Raw genomic sequence first — 20,887 nt, 5'->3', positions numbered from 1 at the left:
AATTTGCAGTAAACCCAGTCTCTGAGAGATCGACCCTACTCCCTATACTGCTTAAATTAGTAAAATTAGGTTTAAGTTTATATTGGTGGATTCGACACCCATCATCGACAAACAACACAAATTTAAGGGCTAAAAAAGACGAAAAATTAAATGAAGGCTAAAATGATTTTTTTTTTGTAAAATTGGAGGGTCAAATAAGTCATCATGCCTTAAAAATATACATCACCAAAGTATCAAATAAAATTTTTTTTTAGGAATAAATAGCAAAACTATACATGAACTTTGATCCAATGTGTAATGTCATACATGAACTTTGATTTTGTGCAATTTTATACATAAAATTTTGATTTGGTTTAATTTTCACAAATCACTAATAACAATTTTCAAATTCGCACAATTTTACGTTGATATATTGCATACACAAACAATTATATCAATCCAATATGAAAATAAATTTACCTATTTATTTCTTTAAATATGTATAATTAAATTAAAATCAAAATTTTATGTATACGTATAAACCAAAATTCAAATTTTATGTATATAATTACACAAATCAAAATTCATATATCAAATTCACATTATGTTGATTGTTTCATTTCGCAATATCATTTTCCTCCATTAATCCATATGAAAGCTCTAATTATAATTAAATTCCCTTTTTCACGTGAATTTTTCTTAAACTATGTCCAAAATTAATTCATATTGAATTAGAAAATAAAATTGGGTTGGTTGTTTAACAAAGACAAATGCAATCTAAAAACTCAAATATGAAATAAAACTAGAATTCAAATCAAAAGAGACGATCTTGAATCTCTTTTCTCGATATATGATGAACCAACAGAAAAGACCCTGTGTGTTATTCCAACTTATTTTCCAGACAGTGAGTCTGATTTTTCAGACTCATCAATCTATATGATGATCGCCATGCAAGCCCAACAAACCCAACACCAATTAGTTGTTGCAAAGGATACTATACCAGTGTGTTTTCTTATACTATGGCTTTCTAAACTCTTTCCTTTCTTTTCTGGGTTTAAGCAATGATAAGAAGAATCATGAATTTCATGAATGTTTTTTAAGTCTTGAAAGTATGCTCTGTGCTTGCCACTTATTGGATCCTGCACATCATAACTCAAACATAGATCCAAGATACTAGCTTGTTTTGATTCAAGAAAATGTTTTGAATTAAGGTTTTATAGCTAAAAGGCAGTGCCTGTTGAATGGCGTGGAGAAGGCCTGTATTTTAACATAGCATACTTGCTATTTAACCTTAATTCCTAACTCTCTTCTTGTGTCAACCACAACATAGAGATGGCTCACCAAAAAATTGTTATATATTTTATCCCCATTTCAGTAGAATCCAAAAAAGAAGATATACTTTCTATCCATCATTTTATTTTATTGGGTAGAAAATTAGTAAATAAATTTTTTAAAAAATTAAAATTTCGATTAAAATTAAAACATCAATTTTATATGATCTTTGATTTTTTTCTTTTTAATAAATTCTTCTTCTTCTTTTTTAAAGAATCAGAGACAGATAAAGCTATAGGGGAAAAAGAAATACAAATAATAGATAATCTTTAATTAAAATAATGTTTTATATAAAAGAGAAATATTTTATCTTAGTTTTTGTATTTAATTTTAATCAAAGATTACTAAACAGTGTAAAACATTTTAGTTTTACTATGGATCCCCGTCTTAAAAATATTTTATATATTGAATTAAAATTTATAAATAAATTGTATTAACTATTTAAAAGTATTTTTTATTGTAATATTAATACATTTTATTTAAATTAATTTTTTACTTTATAATATTATATTTAAAATAGACATTTTAGCATATCATTATTAATTACTTAATCTTAAATCATATTTTTCAAAAAAAAAAAAGACTTTTTTTACTATATTTTTTAAAGATTCATCACTCTTTCTTAACGATGTTAACTCGAAGATTAAAACCTATATCTCTTTTGTCATCACTGCATCAAATGATTAAGCATGAAGGTATGGATTGCATGTCTAACATCAAAGCCGACCAAGCTCCAGCTGGAACTAAATTTAGAACCATAAGTTCTTTTAATGAAACTATATTTATCCATTGAACTAAGAAGTCAATAGTAATACGTAAACTATCTTGGTTTTGTTTGCTCATTAGATTTTGACCTAGGTTCAGACAAGGAATCAAGACCCAAACACTTGAGAATTGCAAGCTTAGCAAGGCTAAGATAGTGACATGGATGATAACAATTTTGATGTCCAGTTTCTTTGGTTCCACATTCCTCCATTTCTACACTATCTTCTGCTCCTCTTATTATTCCTTTGCTTCTTTCTGGGCCTATTTCACCTTTTATACTCTGCTCTTCTTCTCCAACCTGCCACCACCTGATTATGTCACTCCCAAAATACTTGTTTATACTCTGAACTTAAATAAAATATTTGATTTTATTGATAAAATTTTAATTCAAGTCAAACCAAAAAGACCTGCCCTTGAAAAGTCTACTAAACACATGATTTTGCTTCCACTACTAATAGTTATGATATGGATGTAAAATGAATACAGATCAATTTTAGGATGATTTCTCTATGTTATCTGGATTGGAAATTAAATTATTTCATATATCAAGAGGATGATACCTGTACAACTCTGTATATGTGTTGGAAACTACTACTAAAAAACAAATTTCAGATGGTAAGTCATGACAACTTAACTGAAAACTCTAATGAGTTTAATTAAAATATATGTTTTGGTCGGCAGGCCACCAATTCTCAGTTCGGTTGGTTAATTCGATTTAATTAATTAAAAAATTAAAAAATATTTAAATATTTAAAACCCCTTTCAATTGGTTTTTGACTCATTTTAATTTATTTGTATAATTTGCATATCAACCTCTTTCTCCGAACAAATATAGCTACCAATTTCTGATCTAGTTGATCCAACCAATCGATCCAATTCGATTCCATCATTCTTGAATATATTATTATAAATCATATATATCTAATAAAGTATAACTAAAATCAACTCAACATAATGGATTGAAAATTAAAATATATTTAGATAAACCTACCTACACATGATGAGATTTAAGCATAGAATAATTTGTGAGAGAACCCACACTTGGCATTTACTATGGTGGAATTAAGTTATGTATTTTGCAATAACAAAATGTAATTTCACCATTTTAATAACTTATATCTTTATAATTTTAAAATCTACATCAAATTTTTCTCATTTTAGAGGATCAAAGTACAATTTTACTAATACTAATTTAAAATTTTATAAACTATTAAGGGGCTAAAAAAATAAAATTTCCATTTTAAGGGGTCCCTCAAATCTAAGTATTCAAAATATTAAGCCTCTGCCTTTGCCAAAGTTTGCCAACATTGCCAAAGTTTCATTGACTTTCTAACATATAGAGATGTTAATAAGGGTATAGAAATATTATAGTTAAAATGCATTTTGAAGTTTACAAAAAATTAGGCTCCTTTGAAACGTAAAAATTTTATGAAAATATTTTCAGCTTTTTTCTCATTTTTCAGCCTTTTCTATTTTTGTTTCATGTAAAATAAGATGGTTAACATAAAATATTTTTCATTCTACGTAAAATTATCCCTTTATTCCCGTAAAATGTCTTACCAAAATTTTTTTTTGTAACACCCTCATACCCGACCCGATCAAAGCACCAAGATGTTACATTCTCTACTACATTCTTTACTTATCAAATATTTTCTTATAAGCTTTCATAACTTTTCAATTTAATCCTTTTTTGTCATAAAAGTTCAATATTCACTAATTAATCATATTAAATCAATTTTCTTTCTTGTTACACTTTAATCACATAATTTATATCAATATCTTGTTTCACATATCAAATTTCTATGTATTTTATTTCTATTATTTCATCCACATATTTTCCCAAGTTTAACAATTTAGTCATTGTCATCATAAAAATTCCATATTTTCAATAATTTCACTTTTATAATATTTTATGCATATTTCATTATCTCATAACACATTCATTAAACTTTTATCATAATATCCTTATTCGCATATTAAATTGTTTCACACTTAAAATTTTGTACAATTTTCAATTTAGTCCCTATTGTTTCATTGATTACATGTGAATATACGGAGCAAATCATAACAACAACGTATAATACTTAATTTCGGTTAACAAAACATAATAAAGCATTTATTACTTGAAAAAGAAAGTAAAGTAGGGTTTGGGAAAGCTTTAGTGAGTAGTTGATAGTGTAGAAGATAGACCAAAACTAATTAGGCAGTTAAGCTTAGAAAATACCAAAATAAGTAGTAAACTACGCAACTAGCCTAACAAAACAGCAGAAAATGCAATTAAGTTCATTTAATGAAGCAACTATTCTTTATAAAAAAAGGAAAAATCCAAGTGCTACTCAATTAACTTCATTAAAAACAGCAGGCACAGCAATTATGTTGTGTGGACAAGCAGGGTTGGGGAGTGAACAAAATCCTACTTCACGGATTTCACAGTCTACACTCCGCTCCATTTTTATATTTTCAATATATACCCTAACAGTGTTGATGACTAAATTATAATAATTTTGAACATAATTAGTAAAAATATGAACAGATTATAGATGTTAAACGAAAATTAATAAGGTAATATACGTGCCCATCCATCCATCCAGATTCTATTGCCATCTCCCCATAAAATAGAAATTGTTGTTTAAAATTTTTCTTTTCTGAAAAAGAAAGAAAGAGAAAACTATAGTATAGTTATTAGACTTAATAAAGTCACAAAATGTTATAAACAATTAAATATGTAAAAAATTATTAAACTAAGCCTTGAAAGAAAGCATAAAGTTGGAAAAGAAATTCATTTTCCTTCCATTGGTGGATTGGATTTTTGTGCACAACTTTGTGTTAAAAGTAACTAATGGAAACGCTTTACGGTTGCGTTTGGGATGCGATTTCATAGTTTTGCTAACAAAAAAACAGATAAAGGGGGCCCAAAGCCAATTCCATTCACATAATTTCCCCAAATCCACTGTAAATCCAAATTATTGAAGCACCAAGAATTTCCAGTTTGTGTACCATTTCTAGCTGTTATGTTCTAGTTTCTAACGTTTCTTTTGATTTGGACTTGTGTGTTTTGGGTTGAACTAATCAAATGAATTCCCAACTCAAAAATCCGTCAGAAATACTCGAATTTAAACTCGTCGAAATTTAATTCCACAAGAAACCTAAACTCAAAAGAATCTCAACCAAATCCAAACACGAGACATAAACCAGAGATCCAAATACGAAGCAAAATAAGCCAAAGGACTCAGACCCAATTGAATAAAAGGAAAAGAAGAGTTGGGATTATACCTGGAAACGAGCGGAGACAAGCGTTGAAGTATGATGAAGAGCAGGCATTTTATCCAAGTGGGATTGGGAGGAAAGGGAAGCGGAAGCGGAGGAGGAGCCATCGGAGAGATCCAAAGCGAAGGGGCTGCTGAAGCAATAGAGAAGAAGTATTAGAAGGAAGAGTACGAGTATTTGGATCCAAATTAGCCATGGAATTCTGTAGCCTTCGATGGTTAGTTCATCCCCAAAATCAAACATATTATTTGCTGAATGGTAGGTGAAAAGCTGAAGGGAAAACAAAGAGGGGGAGATCGAAAGTAAAAAAAAAAACGAATGGAAAGGTGAGATTTAAGTAATGATGTTGAAGGAGAAGGATTTGTATGGTGGATGACGATTAATGAAAGCTGACTGATTAAGAAAGTGAAATGTTTGATAGTAGCAGAAGACCACGCGCTCACTAATAGGCGTGGTTCAGTTGCGAATCTAGTGGGATCCTTCCGTCGCTGTAGAGTTTTGTTTCACAATACGATTTTGTTCCGATATTGTGATTTCTGTTACGTGTTGATATTTATTTGTTTTATTTTTTCATCATTATTATTTAAAGAAGTAAGAAGACAGAAGGAGGGAGCTTAGGGAAAAAGTAGACATTGAATATAATCATAATCATATAAACACAAAATAAGGATATTTATTCATAAATCCACCCCTTCATCATTTTTATTAAGGGTGAGTTTAGATGAGTGGTGCATTTACCTGCGGTTAGTGTAAAAATAGCGATAGCGGTGAGATTAGATACTGTAGCGATACTATAGCGTAAAATAAAAAACAAACTAAACGTACCGCACCGCACCCAATCGCCCATCCAAACTCACCCTAATATCCGAATCCTATTCCCAACATAGTTAAATATAATTTGATAAATTTTATAATGTTTTTCTATTACAATATTACATGATTATATATAATTTGAATATCTTAAATGCTTCTCACACAAGGTTTTCCATCTTTTTTTAAATTTGTGTTGCTTTTTAAATATTATAAGACAATGGTCAAATTTCAATTTGGCCCTTAAACTATACTCAAACTTGAGATTTAATCTATACTTTTTATAATGTCATTAGTTTATTTAAATAGTTAATATTGTTAACATATCAATCAAAATGATGACATCAAATTTTCTTAAAAGCACTATTTCAATTGAAAAATATTTTATCAAATTGATGTTTTAAAAAAATTCTTAGCAAGTATTTACAACATAACTACCAAGTAGATTTTTTTATTTCAAATTTTACATTGCATAATTAATTTAAAAATTTTACTGATGGTAACAACTGAAACTAAATTTTTATATCTAAAAGTAGATGAATTAAATTCTTAAAGATAAAAATAGAAAAATTAAATTTCAAATATACAAAATGTATAAATGTGTTTATTCTTTTATCCTATAATTTAATACCAACAAATAATAGCTGAGGGTGAGCTAACAACTACACTAATAAATACAAATAATAATTGTTTTTAGTAACTTCATTAAAAAGTGTTTAGATAAAGATACAGTCCATTATAGAGGTGTGGGTCTAGCGTGTGGACATCACGACCATTAGAGAAGAGTGATGCTGTATCTTCGAGGTGTCCAACGTGGACGATTAGTGGAACCACCGCAAACGATACGCTGACGTGGGTGTAGTGTAACAAATTGCCACCCCTTTAATCATCTAACAGAAAACGACATCGTTGTTTTATGATTCATTTTCTACAATAAACTAGTAAATTTTAGAGACATGAAATTTACATGATGCTTTTTCGGACCGTGTACAGTTCAAAATAACCCCATCATTGGCTTGTAAGAAGTACTCTCAAGTGCAAAGAGCCGGGGCGGTTCCATCTGTTCAAAATTTCACTTAAACCTCGTGCTATTATTCTTTTATATTTATTTCACCTCAAATAAACTTTCTTTAAATTATACTTTATATTTATTTAAATAGCTCAAATAAGACTCGGTTGTCCTTAACATTCACATTCAAAGCACTATCACCTTATGTATGTAAATAATTTTTTCAAAGGGAAATTTATTAATTTATTTAATAAATAAAATTATATAATTTAGAAAAAAATTAACCATACTCATTGTAGATATTAAAGATCAAGCTCTATCAACACAACAAAGATTTTAACCTCAACATCAATAGAACATTATGGCATATTGACAATTGACAACTAACCCAAAACAATTAAATATTTACAAGAATAACTCAAGTTCAAAAACATTTACGAGAATGACTTGAAAGGAACAGTCCAAGGGGTGCTAGCACCCCATGGTCAACACGCTGTCAGAAGTTTCCCAATAATTACCTGATGATTGGAACAAAGATTAAAAAAATATTTTTTTGTGCAATGGCCAGCACCCATGTGTATTTTTTTCACCCGTGTTTTATACAATACATGTAATACCGAGTATAAAAAATATTTTAGGTGTTGTGTAGTAATGGTCGACACCCATTTTCAATTTTTTGTGTTGGCACCGTGGTGACCAACACATTTTTTCAGTATACAGTAACCCAAATAGGTGAAAAAATTACCATCATATAGTTCCCTGCCTATTAACGCTGCAAGTTCTTTAAGGTGGGTATCATCTTAAAATCATTTGTGCTTATTTTAAAAGTTATCACCATATATTTACTGAAATAGCTCAAATAAAGGTATATTTGTTTACCTATAAAAGTTTTTACAAAAAATATTTTCAACTTTTTCGAATGTTTGTTTGGCTGAAAATGATTTCCCACGGTAAAATTATCTCCAAAACATGAGAAAATGGTGCCTGTTTTTAGTAAAATGTCTTACTTTTTTTTTTTTTCTATTAAGACATTTTCCAATCGATTTCCTCTTCACATCCCATCACTCTGCTAAACTCTCTTCCCCTTCCCCGTCGTTGCGACCTCGACCCAAGACTCATCTCTATATCGACCTCGACCCAACATCCTTAATTATCTTTGTTTACTCGTTTTCAAATGTATAAAAGTTAAATTATTTTTTTTCGAGAGATCAATTTACTTAATTTTAAAATCAAAAGAGAAATAAAGAATATTTAAACCAACCAAATACATTTTAGGGACGTCAAATGCTAAGGAGATAGGAATTTGTAGGGGTTGAGTTGAGGAAGCGTTGAATATATGAATTTTTCATGCGCATACGAGTATAATAAAATTTTTAATATTATTTAAATGTATTTTAAAAACAATATTCTTTTAAAAGAAAAATTATCTGTGACTGCTCAAAATTTAGAATTTTAAATAACTACTATTATTTAAAATTTAACTAATCACTCTTATTAACGTAATTTCTCAAATTAGAAAAAGCTATTTGCTCCTTTTCTTTTATAACATTATTTCTGAAAATGAAAATTTTATATATGAAAATTAATTTTTTTCATCCCCATTATTGTTTATTAATATTAAAACTTTTTGGTTCAAAAAAAATATTAAAACTTTTATATGAATTCAAGGTAGAATACAAATAATGGAATTAAAAATCAAATATAAAATTAGGATTCATATATACACTTTTGATTGAGTTAATATCGTTAATCAAAATAGTTTTATAAGTAAAATGGATTAATCTCAATTCAGAAAAAGGCAAGAAAAAACCACAATTTAAATTTAGGTTAAATTATACTATTAGTTCTTTTACTTTGTAAAACTTGTTGATTTAATCACTATATTTTAATTTGGTCAAATTTAATCCATGTGCTTTTTGAATTTTAAAATTTTAATTATGACCTAAACAGTAGCAATTAGGTTAAATTCAATTACTAGTCTTGCACTATGCGTACAATTATCGATTTGGTTCATATTCTCTAATTGGATCATTTCATGTCCCTGTACTTTCCAAATCATGAAATTCCAATCTTGACGCAAATGAAAAATTGTTAATCCATTAATTGATTTTTTATTGAGTAATATGTGAAAATAATAAGCTGACATGGCATTACATGTATGATCATATGTTTGGTGCATTAGATTTTGGAAATAGTAGAACTTAACTTAATGAACTTAACATTTATCGATTTTTAGGACTAAAATTTTAAAATTATAAATGTATAAACCCAAATGTGGCTAGGCCCAATCTAACACCCACTTTACATTATAACACTCAGGCCCAAACCAACAAACAAGGCCCAAACCTTAAACCTGGCAACTAGCAGCCCAACACAGCAAAACTAAAAAAATCAAAAGAAAACCCTAGCCGCAACAAGCCCTCGCCTCCAGCAAGCGTCCAGTCGCCGTAGGACTCGGAGATCGGCCTCCCCACACGCGCCGTTTGCTCCACGAATTCCTGCAATCGCGGACTCAAAGAATCCGGAGAAAAACAAGCAAAGAAACAATATCATCGATTTATTTTCTTTTTCTTTGCGGCCTATAAAAGGCCACTTTTAATATGTAAATGGGGGGATCGAAAGAAGAGATTGAAAGAACAGATTCGGAAATTTTTGGAATAAAAAAGGTCTTTTTTTAATTTTTTTTGGTTCATCATTCTTAGTGATTCGTTTTTTTTCCTTTTTTAATTTTATTTTTGCTTAAGATATAAAGAAAAGAGGAGAAAACTTACCTTTTTTCGTCGGAGTTGCCGGATCTTTGCCGTCTCCGTCGCAATCGGAGGCCAGGCCGAGATCAGAATTTGGAGCGGCGGCGGCAGCTAAAAGTTGGAACCCTAACAGAGAAAGCTAGGGTTCATCAGTTTTTGTTTTGAAGAAAATGGCAAAAATGAATGTTTTAGGAAAAGATGTTGGTTTTATACAGGCATAAAACGACATCGTTTAGGGCCTGTTTCAGTGGCCCAAAAATAGCGTCGTTTTAAGTGCGACCCGCGCGACCCGACCCGTTTTCTCAAGATCCGCGTGTTTTACTTTTAAACGGAAATTTGCCCAATTGATCCCTCCTTTTTGCAACGCGCTTCAATTAAACCTGTTTTGCTTCTTTTTAAATTGGGCAGCATATTTTATTTTTATTTCAATTTGGCCCGTGCTGCTGTGCAACATTTTGAAAATGGGTTAATTTCCATTTGGGTCCTCCTTTTATTGTGCGCGTTTTGATTTGGTCTCTTTGCGTGTTTTCTAACTTTAAATTCGGCCCTTAAACTCCTTTTATTTTCGTTTTAATCCTTCATTTGTCATTTTAGTTTTTTTAATCTTGTTAATATTAGCATTGTATCCTTATTATTATATTACTCATTGTTTTTATCATCATTATTATTTTTATACACTTACACGCATTTTTTTATATATAATATATATACATATACTTTCTATAAATACATGCGTATTTTACATATATGATTACATTATTATTTTATTTTCATATATTTTTAAATATTTTATACTTATTTTATTTATATTTTATAAGTACATGTATATATTTTATTATTATTTTCTTTTCATAATTTTTGTATGCATGTATATATATATTAACGCTTATGATACATGTATAGGTATAATTTAAATTAAAGTATTGGTTTCATGTGGTACATTAGCATTTTACGATACTTTTTAAAGAAAATATATTTTGGTTTCAATCAAGCATTAAAATCATCATATTTTATAAATTTCCAAAATATTTGGCATTCATGATTCTCGAGAAAGATCGTGTCCTAACTTACTGGTTGCGGTTATTTTTCGATGAATTTAGAAAGCCAAGTATTTGTTTTGCAATAAATTTGCAAATTTTAAATAAAAGCTTATTCTCGGGAATTCAAAAATGTTGGGTCCTAACTTACTGGTCATGACATTTTCTTCTCGAAATAAGAATTTTCAAAAGCAAAAGGCAATATTCGGGTATTTTGAAGATTTAAAAACATTGTGCCCTAACTCACTGGGTGTGGTGTTTTATTTCTTTAAAATAAGAATGTCTTATTATTTTAATTCATTCATGAAATAAAAAGTTTCCTTTTAAAATCTTTTCAAATTTTCGACACCAAGGCATAAAAAAAATCAATTTGGTACCGATTTTGGGCGTCACGAGGTGCTAATCCTTCCTTGTGCGTAACTGACTCCCGGACTCATTTTCTCAAATTTCGTAGACCAAAATCATTTTAAGGTGAGCCGATCACACCTTAATAAAGGATCGGTGGCGACTCTAGTTTTTATTTTTTAAGTCGACAACCAAAATTTTTGTTTTCAAAAATCGGTTTCGACAGCTTGGCGACTCCGCTGGGGACACTTGAGAGAGTCGAGCCATAAACTGATTATATTTGTCTTTGTGTCGAAAATCAAAAGTTTTAAAAAATTCATGAGTTCCCTTCGCACTCATTGATTTTTCATCATGATTTGTTGGCAACTTTGCATTTGCATTTTGCATTTTACCCTTTAAGTAGGAGCGAGAAACTAGTCCTTCGTGAGATTTTCACCTCCGTGCAGGGTAGTGGACCGCTTCCGTGATACATCTGTACCTATGTCTTCGTGAGATTTTCATCTCCGTGCAGCCATAGGGAAATGTATCCCCCTGAACTGAACTCGATCCACATGAGCCTATAATGGGTGAGAATTGAGGAATCTGCTGGTTCGGGTACCCTTACTCTAGAAACTAAGCCTCATATAGTGAGCTTTAAGAACTTGCCCTAGGTAGAGCTATACCAAACCCTAGTGGATTCTTGAATAAATGTTCTTGCTATTTCATATTTGTGTTGGATTATATATTTTTGGTGTGATACTGACTTGGGTTTATTTTGTTTTGATTGCATGGCATCATGATTGCATTGCATTTGCATATTAGAAAAGAGATGTTGATTTGTGTTCGATTACTAGATTAGAAAGCTTGTTATGGAATACGGGTTTCTTGATAAGGTGGAAGATAATACGGTGGTCCGAAGAAAACATGGCACGAAAAGCCTAATAAGATGAGTATACGACTTTGCTGCATAACTTGAGGATCCAAATTGTCAAAGTTTATTCAAAAGTCATCAAAGGTCCCAATCTCATAAAGAAGCTAATGAACGTGAATGAGCAAGGATTTATGACCTAGATCAAACAAAAAGGAGATCAAATTCGTAAGATGTATCTTAATATCTGAAGGGTCGATGTCTTCACTTGGAGTATGAGGGTAAAGCCGTATATATATTGTAAGAGCCATTTTGCCCGGGGCCCAAAACACTAAAGCCCAACACCAGCTTTCAAACACAAAAAGAAACCCCAGCCGCATGTTGTTGCTGCCACCTCCTGCGCACGCCCACCGCCGCTACTCGCCAATCGCTGGCTTCGCGTGTCCACGCGTCTGACACCTGCAAAACAAAACGAAGCCACACGCAACAGTACAAGGATCCAAAGCACAAAACGACAAAAATAGAAGTTTAGGGGTTGTAAAAGTTTGCTATATAGGCTAAACAAAAGCATTGTAATTTCTTCTCTGGCAATTTCACAAACTTTAGAAATAAAAAGAAAACTAAGTTTTTTTTCTTCTCCAGACCTGTTATTTTATTTTGTTTTACTCTATTTTATATATATATTTTAACGAAAACGAAATAAAGAAGGGGGGCTCACCGGAGATACCTCGCGACCGCCGTCGGTGTGTGGTTCTCCGTCGTTGGCCCGGATCTAAGGGGGCTACGAGCCTCAGTCTCGGCGCACATGGGGGTTCAAAGACCCGGCTTTTCAAATCGCCCGAAGGCTAGGCTCTAAAAGCCCTTTCGTCGCTTCGTCGGCCGCCGGTATAGTGGCGGTGCGATGGACGGATAAATGGCGGTGTGAAACCCAACCGTCGGAAGGCATGGGGAGGCTTTGAGAGGGTCTGCAGATTTTTTTCTAATGGGGGGGAATAAATGAACAAAAATAAAAATAAAAAGAGGGCTTAATTGGAGAGCTGAAACGGCAGTGTTTTGGAACCCTCCCCAGATGCAAAACGACGTCGTTTTTGGGGAGGGGAATCTGCATGTTTGGTTCTTTGGGGTTATTTATGTGGGTAGTCCCTCTATTTTTTATGCTTTTAATTCAGTCCGTTTTCACTTTCTTTATTTGTTAATTTGTCCCCATAATTTCATCTTATTTTGTTTTGGCCCGTATCGAAACGCACAGCATAAGGGACTTTGGGTATTTATCTTTTCGCCCCTTGATACTTCCAACATGCGGCGAATTAGTCCCTTATCCCTTCTTGCAACATTTTTAATTATTCCCATTAATTTCATTTTGATTTCAATACACCCTTGACCCTTTAGCCCCCCATTTTTATACGTATATTGTTTTCTTAAATTGCATTTGTATTTCTTTATTATTTAAGATTTCCTCTTATATATTACTTTATTTTTAACTATTTTAAATTTATTATTATTTATTTCAAGTTTTATATCCATTAATTATTTTAAATATATACGTATATTATCTATCCTAGTTCTTTTTTAATATAAAACAATTTTCCTTTTACATTCTTATATGATAATGTAAAAATTTTAGCTATTTATCTTAAGTATTTTATATATTATTTTATCTTATGTTAAAATGTGTTGTATATATTAATTATTGTAAAACTGTTTTGTACCCTTTTTTTTTTACTTTACTATTTGTTTTAACTCATTTGTTATCCATTTCAAGATTTTTAGATATTCCTTATTTTATGCTTTCATAAGTACGTATATGTTATTATTTATTTTAAATTTTTCATATAATATTTTTAAATTGTTTTGTATATAGTTGATTTTAAATTTCATTATTTATTTAAAACTCATTTATTATAATTTTAAATTTGTTCTACATTTTATTTATTTTAATTTGCTCTATACTACTCATCTTGAAATTGTTATGTATGTTACTTAATTCATTCGTCTTTAATTATTAATACTAGTATTCAAATAATGTATGTTGAGTATGTATTGTCATTGTGTGTACCATAATTAGTTTACTCGTATTTTCATATTATTGTCATACATTTGTGTAATTATCCATAGATCATTATTCCATGTTTATTATTATATTGTTATTTCACGTCATCATTTTGTAAATTAAGCCTCAACATAGTTGCCCAATGTGGATTGCTTTATTTTATTCCAAACAAAATAAATGTTTACCTTCAAATAGATTACCCGCTATTATTCGAAATGGAATTTTGCTAAATAAGGCAATATTTTGCATTTTGGAAATTTGAGAAATTGTACCCTAACTTACTGGGTCTCGATTTTCTCATTAAACCCAAATAACAAAATATCCTTTTAAATTTCAAACATATAAAATTTCAAAATAAAGGTAATATTCTATACTTAGAAAATTCAAGAAATCGTGCCCTAACTTCTTCGGGCTTCGATTTTCTCGTGATTCTAAATAACCGAATATCCTTTTAAAATTGAAATAAATGAGGTTTAAACAAAAAAAATATATGCAAGCTTACTCTTGAAAATACGAGGTGTTGTGTCCTAACTTACTGAATGTGACATCTTGTTACTTCGAGATAAGAAGGCATTTTTCCATTTTGATTTATCCAAGTAAATTTTTTTAATGCAATATAAAGAAGGATCGTATTTTTAAATTCTTTTCGAGTTTTTAATTTTCGACACCAAGACATTAAGTAATCAACTAGGTACCAATTTTGGGCGTATCGAGGGTGCTAACCCTTCCTCGTATGTGAATCGACTCCGAACCCGCTTTTTCAATTTCAGAGACCAAAATCGTTGTTTTAATAAAAATTAAATCGTTTATTAAAAACAACTACTTTTCGAGGTGACCCGATCACACCTCATCAAAAAAAGGATTGGTGGCGACTCCCGTTTTCATTCTTTTTTTCAAAATCCAAGTCGACCCCGTTTTTCATCAAAAAAATGGTGTCAACAGCTTGGCGACTCCACTGGGGATGTAAAAAAGAGAGTCAAGCCACGTGTTGATTACTTTTTGTCTTTTTGTCGAACATCGAGAGTTTGATTTAAATTTAAGATCCTTTCATTGCATTTCATTCGTCTTTATTACAATTTTCATCATTGTGGTTTTATAATTGTAATGTTGGTTTAAGTTTTGATATATTTTTGTACATTGCATTGCATGACCGTTGGTCACACCTTTAAGTGGGAGTGAGAAGCTAGTCCTTCGTGAGGTTTTCACCTCCGTGCAGGATAGTGGATCGCTTTCGGGATACATCCGTACCTATGTCTTCGTGAGATCTTCATCTCCGTGCAGCCATAGGGAAATGTATCCCCCTGAACTGAACTCGGTCCATATGAGCCTATAATGGGTGAGAATCGAGGAATCTGCTGGTTCGGGTACCCTTACTCTAGAGCCAAACCACATGTAGAAGACCTTAAGAGCCACCCTAGGTAGAACCACTTCAAACCCCTAGTGGTCACCCAAATAAGTGTTCTATTTATTCTTGCTTGCTTTTACTTTGTACTAACCTGTTGTCTTTTGGTTATGATTGCATTGCATTTTCATCATAAAAAAGAGGTGTGGATTCACGTTCAGTTGTTAAATAGAGAGCTTGTCATAAAGAAATGGGTTTCTTGATAAAGTGGATAATAATACGGTTGTCCGAATATGGTCCAAGAAAACGTGATAAGAGAAGGATGATAGTTTAATGGAGGACTATACAACCATTGCTCCGTTGCCCGAGAATTCAAGGTGACAAGGATTATTCGAGAGCCGCTGAACTTTCGTAAAGAGAAGCCAACGAGCATCATGAGGATGAGTGAGCAACGAGTCTCAGCCCGGATCAAGCAAGAAGGAGATAAAAGAGACATCCCTTTTGAAAAGTTCGTGAGATTTATCTTAACGATCGAATGAATAAGAAGATCGAATGTCCCTGCCTATGAGGGCAAAGCCGTATATGTATCCATTTTATGTAAAGAGATTTATTTTCTAGAAAAGTTGTTCTAATAGGATTGAATAAAGATCAACGCCTCTTTTTGCATTCATGCATCTGCATTACATTTCATTGCAAGCATCTTTTCATTCATCAACATTGCATTTCATTGCATACAATAAATTTCCTAAAATCCAAAAGTATGTCGAGTTTAGAACTTTAGTACAGAACCAGATGGATTGGAATTCTTTGAATATATCGATGGTTCGAAAGGTGAAGATGTTTGTGCCTTTGAAGAAAGAACTAAAAAACCTATCAGGGATTTGTTTCTACATCCCTAGAGGCGTTCTAAACAACTGGACTGTAGAGGAGATTCTTGTAATTTTTTTAAGACCATTTCAGAGTGATATTTGGAACGCTCTTATTGCTCTAAGCCTGGGAGCAATAGAAAATTCTTTTGTGAAAAGGGCACATGTCCACTATTCTTTATCTCAATGAAATGCATCTTTATGTCTTGTTTTGGCAAACATTCTTTTGTTCCTTCCATTTCATTCATACTCATACCACACAAATAATCCCCTTTTGATTCATTAGTTCTTTGAGTCTTCTTTCGTTCCCTAAAATAGGTCTCCAGATATCAGCGATATGAGTGACATTGCTATTGACTCAGAACTTTCTTTTGAGCAAGATATGTGTCTAGAGGAACCTCAAAACTTCGAAGATGATCGAGACTGTAGCTTATCTCCTGATTTGTTAAGGATGGTAGAGCAAGTCGAAAAATAGATCTTACCTTACAAAAAAATCAGCGGAGATTATGGGCTCAGGAGAAAAGAAAGAGGTGAAGACCGGAACATGTATCACTGCAAAGACAAAGCGAGATGTCATTAAGTTACTCTAAGAATTCAATGATGTTTTCGCATGATCAAGATATACCTGAGCTACCAAGATGTGTGGATGCTGTTGAGGCTAAGAAAGTATTAGAAAATGTCCATAAGGGTATCCGAGGAACACATGCATTGATTTTGCAATGGCCAAGTGAATCATGAGATATGGGTACTGTTGGTCCACCATGGAAAGGGATTGCATCAGTTATACCAAGAAACGCCACAAGGGCCAAATTTACGGGGACAAAATTCAGGTACCTCCATCAATTCATGTTATGACTTTTCCATGACCTTTCTCTATGTGGGGGCATGGAGGTCATTGAGCTAATCTCGCCAAAAGCTTCTGGCGGTCATCGGGTCATCTTTGTAGTCATCGATTACTTCATTAGGTGGGTGGAAGCTGCTTCACATGCCAATATCACAAAGCTGACAATCAACAAATTTCTTGAAGAATCATATGTCAATATGAAATGCCAAAAAGGATCATATTAGACAATGCATTGAATTTGAACAACCACACGGCATCAGAAGTTTGCAGTTTGTTCAATATTAACATCATGTCACCTCAAAATGAACAGTTCAGTGGAGGCAAAAACAAAAAAACAAAAAAAAGAAAAAAAGCAAAAAAAAGTAAAAAAGAAAGCAAAAAAAACGAGAAAACAAAAGCAAAAAAACAAAAAAATAAAAAAATAAAAAAATAAGAGAAAAAAAACCTCTACCGGGGCAACTCATTTCTCATTGGTATATGGAATAGAGGCAGTCTTACCCATCGAAGGTGATATTTCTTCCCTTCGAGTCTTGTCAAAGTTGAATTTGGATGAAGCAGAATGGATCCAGGTCCGATATAATTGAAGAGAAAAGGTTAAAAGCTATCCGTCATGGTCAAATGTACCAAAAGCAAATGATGCGAGCTCACCAAAAAGGGTTAGCTCTAGAAAATTCTATGAGGAGCACATAATATCGAGAAGATCCTTCCTATACAAAGGGGACTTCAGAGGAAAGCAGATGCCAAGCCTGAAGGACCTTATGTGGAAGGCCTTATCTGAAAAAAGCATCGATATTAACCAGGATGGATGGCAAGAACCTGCCTAATCTTGAGAATTCTGATTCAAGCAATAAATACTTCACTTGAAAAAAGAAATAAAAAAAGAAAAGAAAAGAAGAACAAAAAGAAAAAGGAGAGGCCAAGGTGAAAACCCGCATAGGGCGCCTTGAGACCAAAGGGGTTTTGAATTGAAAACCCAAGAATGGGCAACTCAAATATTTTTGATCGAAGTTGGGGCATGCGGTAGTCTTGTCCTCTCTGAATTAATAAGAAGGAGAGATGTTACATCTCGGGGCATCAACAAAGTCTTCTAGGACTTCTAAACACATATCAAGTTCAAAAGGGTACTCAAGAAGTTTGGGGCAGAAAAGCTCATGCTATGATATTTGGGGCACCTATTTCCATTTCATTTATTTTTTTTGACAAAATACGCCACCTTGATTAATGTATTCTCATTTTGTATTCTAGCAAATTTTCTATCTTGATTAATTTGTTCATTTAGAGCTTTGCTCTCAACAAATTTCCATCTTATCCATTGTGATAATCTTTTTCATCTTATACATCTCGTATCTCAGCAAAATTTGCTGTCTTGATTGATTTGTTTGTTTAGATCTTTACTCTCAACAAAATTTCATTTTGTCCATTTTGATAATCTTTTTCAAGCATTTTTCATTGAAATAACGATTAATGGACTGATAATACTCATGCAGAAGGAGTTCTGCATATTACTCTGAAAGTTTCTAAATAATACGAGGACCTGAAACAAGACTATTGTTTAGAACTGACCAAACCTGAGGGTTGAAAACATTTGAGAAATGATAGTCTAAATTGAGACTATTTCTTTGAATCTTCTGTCAAAGATACTTGCTGAACGAGAAAACATCAGTGATAGAACCTTGATGAACAACGAGGAATGACTACCCAAACATTAAAAGGGATCATTCTCATAACATTCGACATTCATTCAAATGTCATTCATACACATCTAGTTAGGAGCATTTGATTCATTCTGATCATGTCATCCTAATCATTAGGCATAATTAGGTTCATTATACAGGTCATGTTCCCTAGAGAACAGATCAGTAAAAATCGAAGAAAGCCTTGCCTCCCTCATTTGCAGTGGAGCTGGTCAAAGATTGCAGATCTTGCCTTCCTGTATTTGGCAGCGAAGCAGATCGAAGATGGCAGATTTTACCTCCCTGACTACAGTGGAGTACATTGAAGCCGATAATTCTATCTCCCTGTATTTGGCAGTGGAATGGATTGAAGATTGCAGATCTTTCCTTCCTCAGATTTGGCGTGAAAGCGATCGAATATGATGATTTTACCTCCCGACTACGATGGAGTACATTGAAGCCGATAACTCTATCTCCTCAGATTTGGCAAAGGAATAGATTGAAGATTGCAGATCTTGCCTTAATGTATTTGGCAGCGAAGCAAATCGAATATGGCAGATTTTACCTCCCTGACTATAGTGGAGTACATTGTAGCCGATAACTCTATCTCCCTGGTTGGCAGTGGAATAGATTGAAGATTGCAGATCTTGCTTTCCTGTATTTGGCAAAGCGCGATCAAGATGTCGATTTACCTCCCTGACTACAGTGGAGTACATTGAAGCCGATAACTCTATCTCCCTGGTTGGCAGTGGAATAGATTGAAGATTGCAGATCTTGCCTTCCCAGTATTTGGCGTGAAGCGAGATCAAAGATGGCAGATTTTACCTCCCTGACTACAGTGGAGTACATTGAAGCCGATAACTCTATCTCCCTGTATTTGGCAGTGGAATAGATTGAAGATTGCAGATCTTGCTTTCCTGTATTTGGTAGCGAAGCAGATCGAAAATGGCAGATTTTACCTCCCTGTGACTACAGTGGAGTACATTGAAGCCGATAACTCTATCTCCCTGTATTTGGCAGTAGAATAGAGTGAAGAAAACCAGATCTTATCTCCCTAAGCAATAGTGGAGCAGATCGCATCAAGTCTTATCTCCCTAAGCAATAGTGGAGCAGACAGAACCACAGATCTTATCTCCCTAAGCAATAGTGGAGCAGATCGCATCAAGTCTTATCTCCCTAAGCAATAGTGGAGCAGACAAAACCACAGATCTTATCTCCCTAAGCAGTAGTGGAGCAGATCGCATCAAGTCTTATCTCCCTAAGCAATAGTGGAGCAGACAGAACCACAGATCTTATCTCCCTAAGCAATAGTGGAGCAGATCGCATCAAGTCTTATCTCCCTAAGCAATAGTGGAGCAGACAGAACCACAGATCTTATCTCCATAGCAATAGTGGAGCAGATCGCATCAAGTCTTATCTCCCTAAGCAATAGTGGAGCAGATAGAACCACAGATCTTATCTCCCTAAGCAATAGTGGAGCAGATCGCATCAAGTCTTATCTCCCTAAACAATAGTGGAGCAGACAGAACCACAGATCTTATCTCCCTAGCAATAGTGGAGTAGATCGCATCAAGTCTTATCTCCCTAAGCAATAGTGGAGCGAGACAGAACCACGATCTTATCTCCTAAGCAATAGTGGAGCAGATCGCATCAAGTCTTATCTCCCTAAGCAATAGTGGAGCAGACAGAACCACAGATCTTATCTCCCTAAGCAATAGTGGAGCAGATCGCATCAAGTCTTATCTCCCTAAGCAATAGTGGAGCAGACAGAACCACAGATCTTATCTCCCTAAGCAGTAGTGGAGCAGATCGCATCAAGTCTTATCTCCCTAAGCAATAGTGGAGCAGACAGAACCACAGATCTTATCTCCCTAAGCAATAGTGGAGCAGATCGCATCAAGTCTTATCTCCCTAAGCAATAGTGGAGCAGAGCAGAACCACGATCTTATCTCCTAGCAATAGTGGAGCAGATCG

The 20,887-nt window shown here is 33.0% G+C and overlaps 1 protein-coding gene across 1 annotated transcript; it reads right to left on the bottom strand.

The window, feature by feature from the left end:
* Window positions 1-2,073: 2,073 nt before the first annotated feature.
* On the bottom strand, window positions 2,074-5,699 carry LOC105777813 (uncharacterized). Its single transcript, XM_012601295.2, has 2 exons — window positions 5,350-5,699; window positions 2,074-2,374 (listed from the first exon to the last, which is right to left on the bottom strand). The coding sequence occupies exons 1-2, from the start codon at window positions 5,584-5,586 to the stop codon at window positions 2,132-2,134; spliced, it is 480 nt and encodes a 159-aa protein (XP_012456749.1). The 5' UTR covers window positions 5,587-5,699; the 3' UTR covers window positions 2,074-2,131.
* Between the last annotated feature and the right edge of the window lie 15,188 nt (window positions 5,700-20,887).

The sequence above is a fragment of the Gossypium raimondii genome, chromosome 10, assembly GCF_025698545.1.
Source record: "Gossypium raimondii isolate GPD5lz chromosome 10, ASM2569854v1, whole genome shotgun sequence".
In the NCBI taxonomy this organism is placed as follows: domain Eukaryota; kingdom Viridiplantae; phylum Streptophyta; class Magnoliopsida; order Malvales; family Malvaceae; genus Gossypium; species Gossypium raimondii.
Note: the sequence above shows the minus strand (reverse complement) of the source record. Positions and strands in the feature narration are given on the sequence as shown.

Bases quoted from the DNA above. Each gene is read 5' to 3' on its own strand.
- LOC105777813 (XM_012601295.2), bottom strand. From the start codon at position 5,586: ATGTTTGATTTTGGGGATGAACTAACCATCGAAGGCTACAGAATTCCA. The intron at 2,375-5,349 runs GTATAATCCCAA...AGGTGGTGGCAG, and splicing joins TTGTCTCCGCTCGTTTCCAG to GTTGGAGAAGAAGAGCAGAG.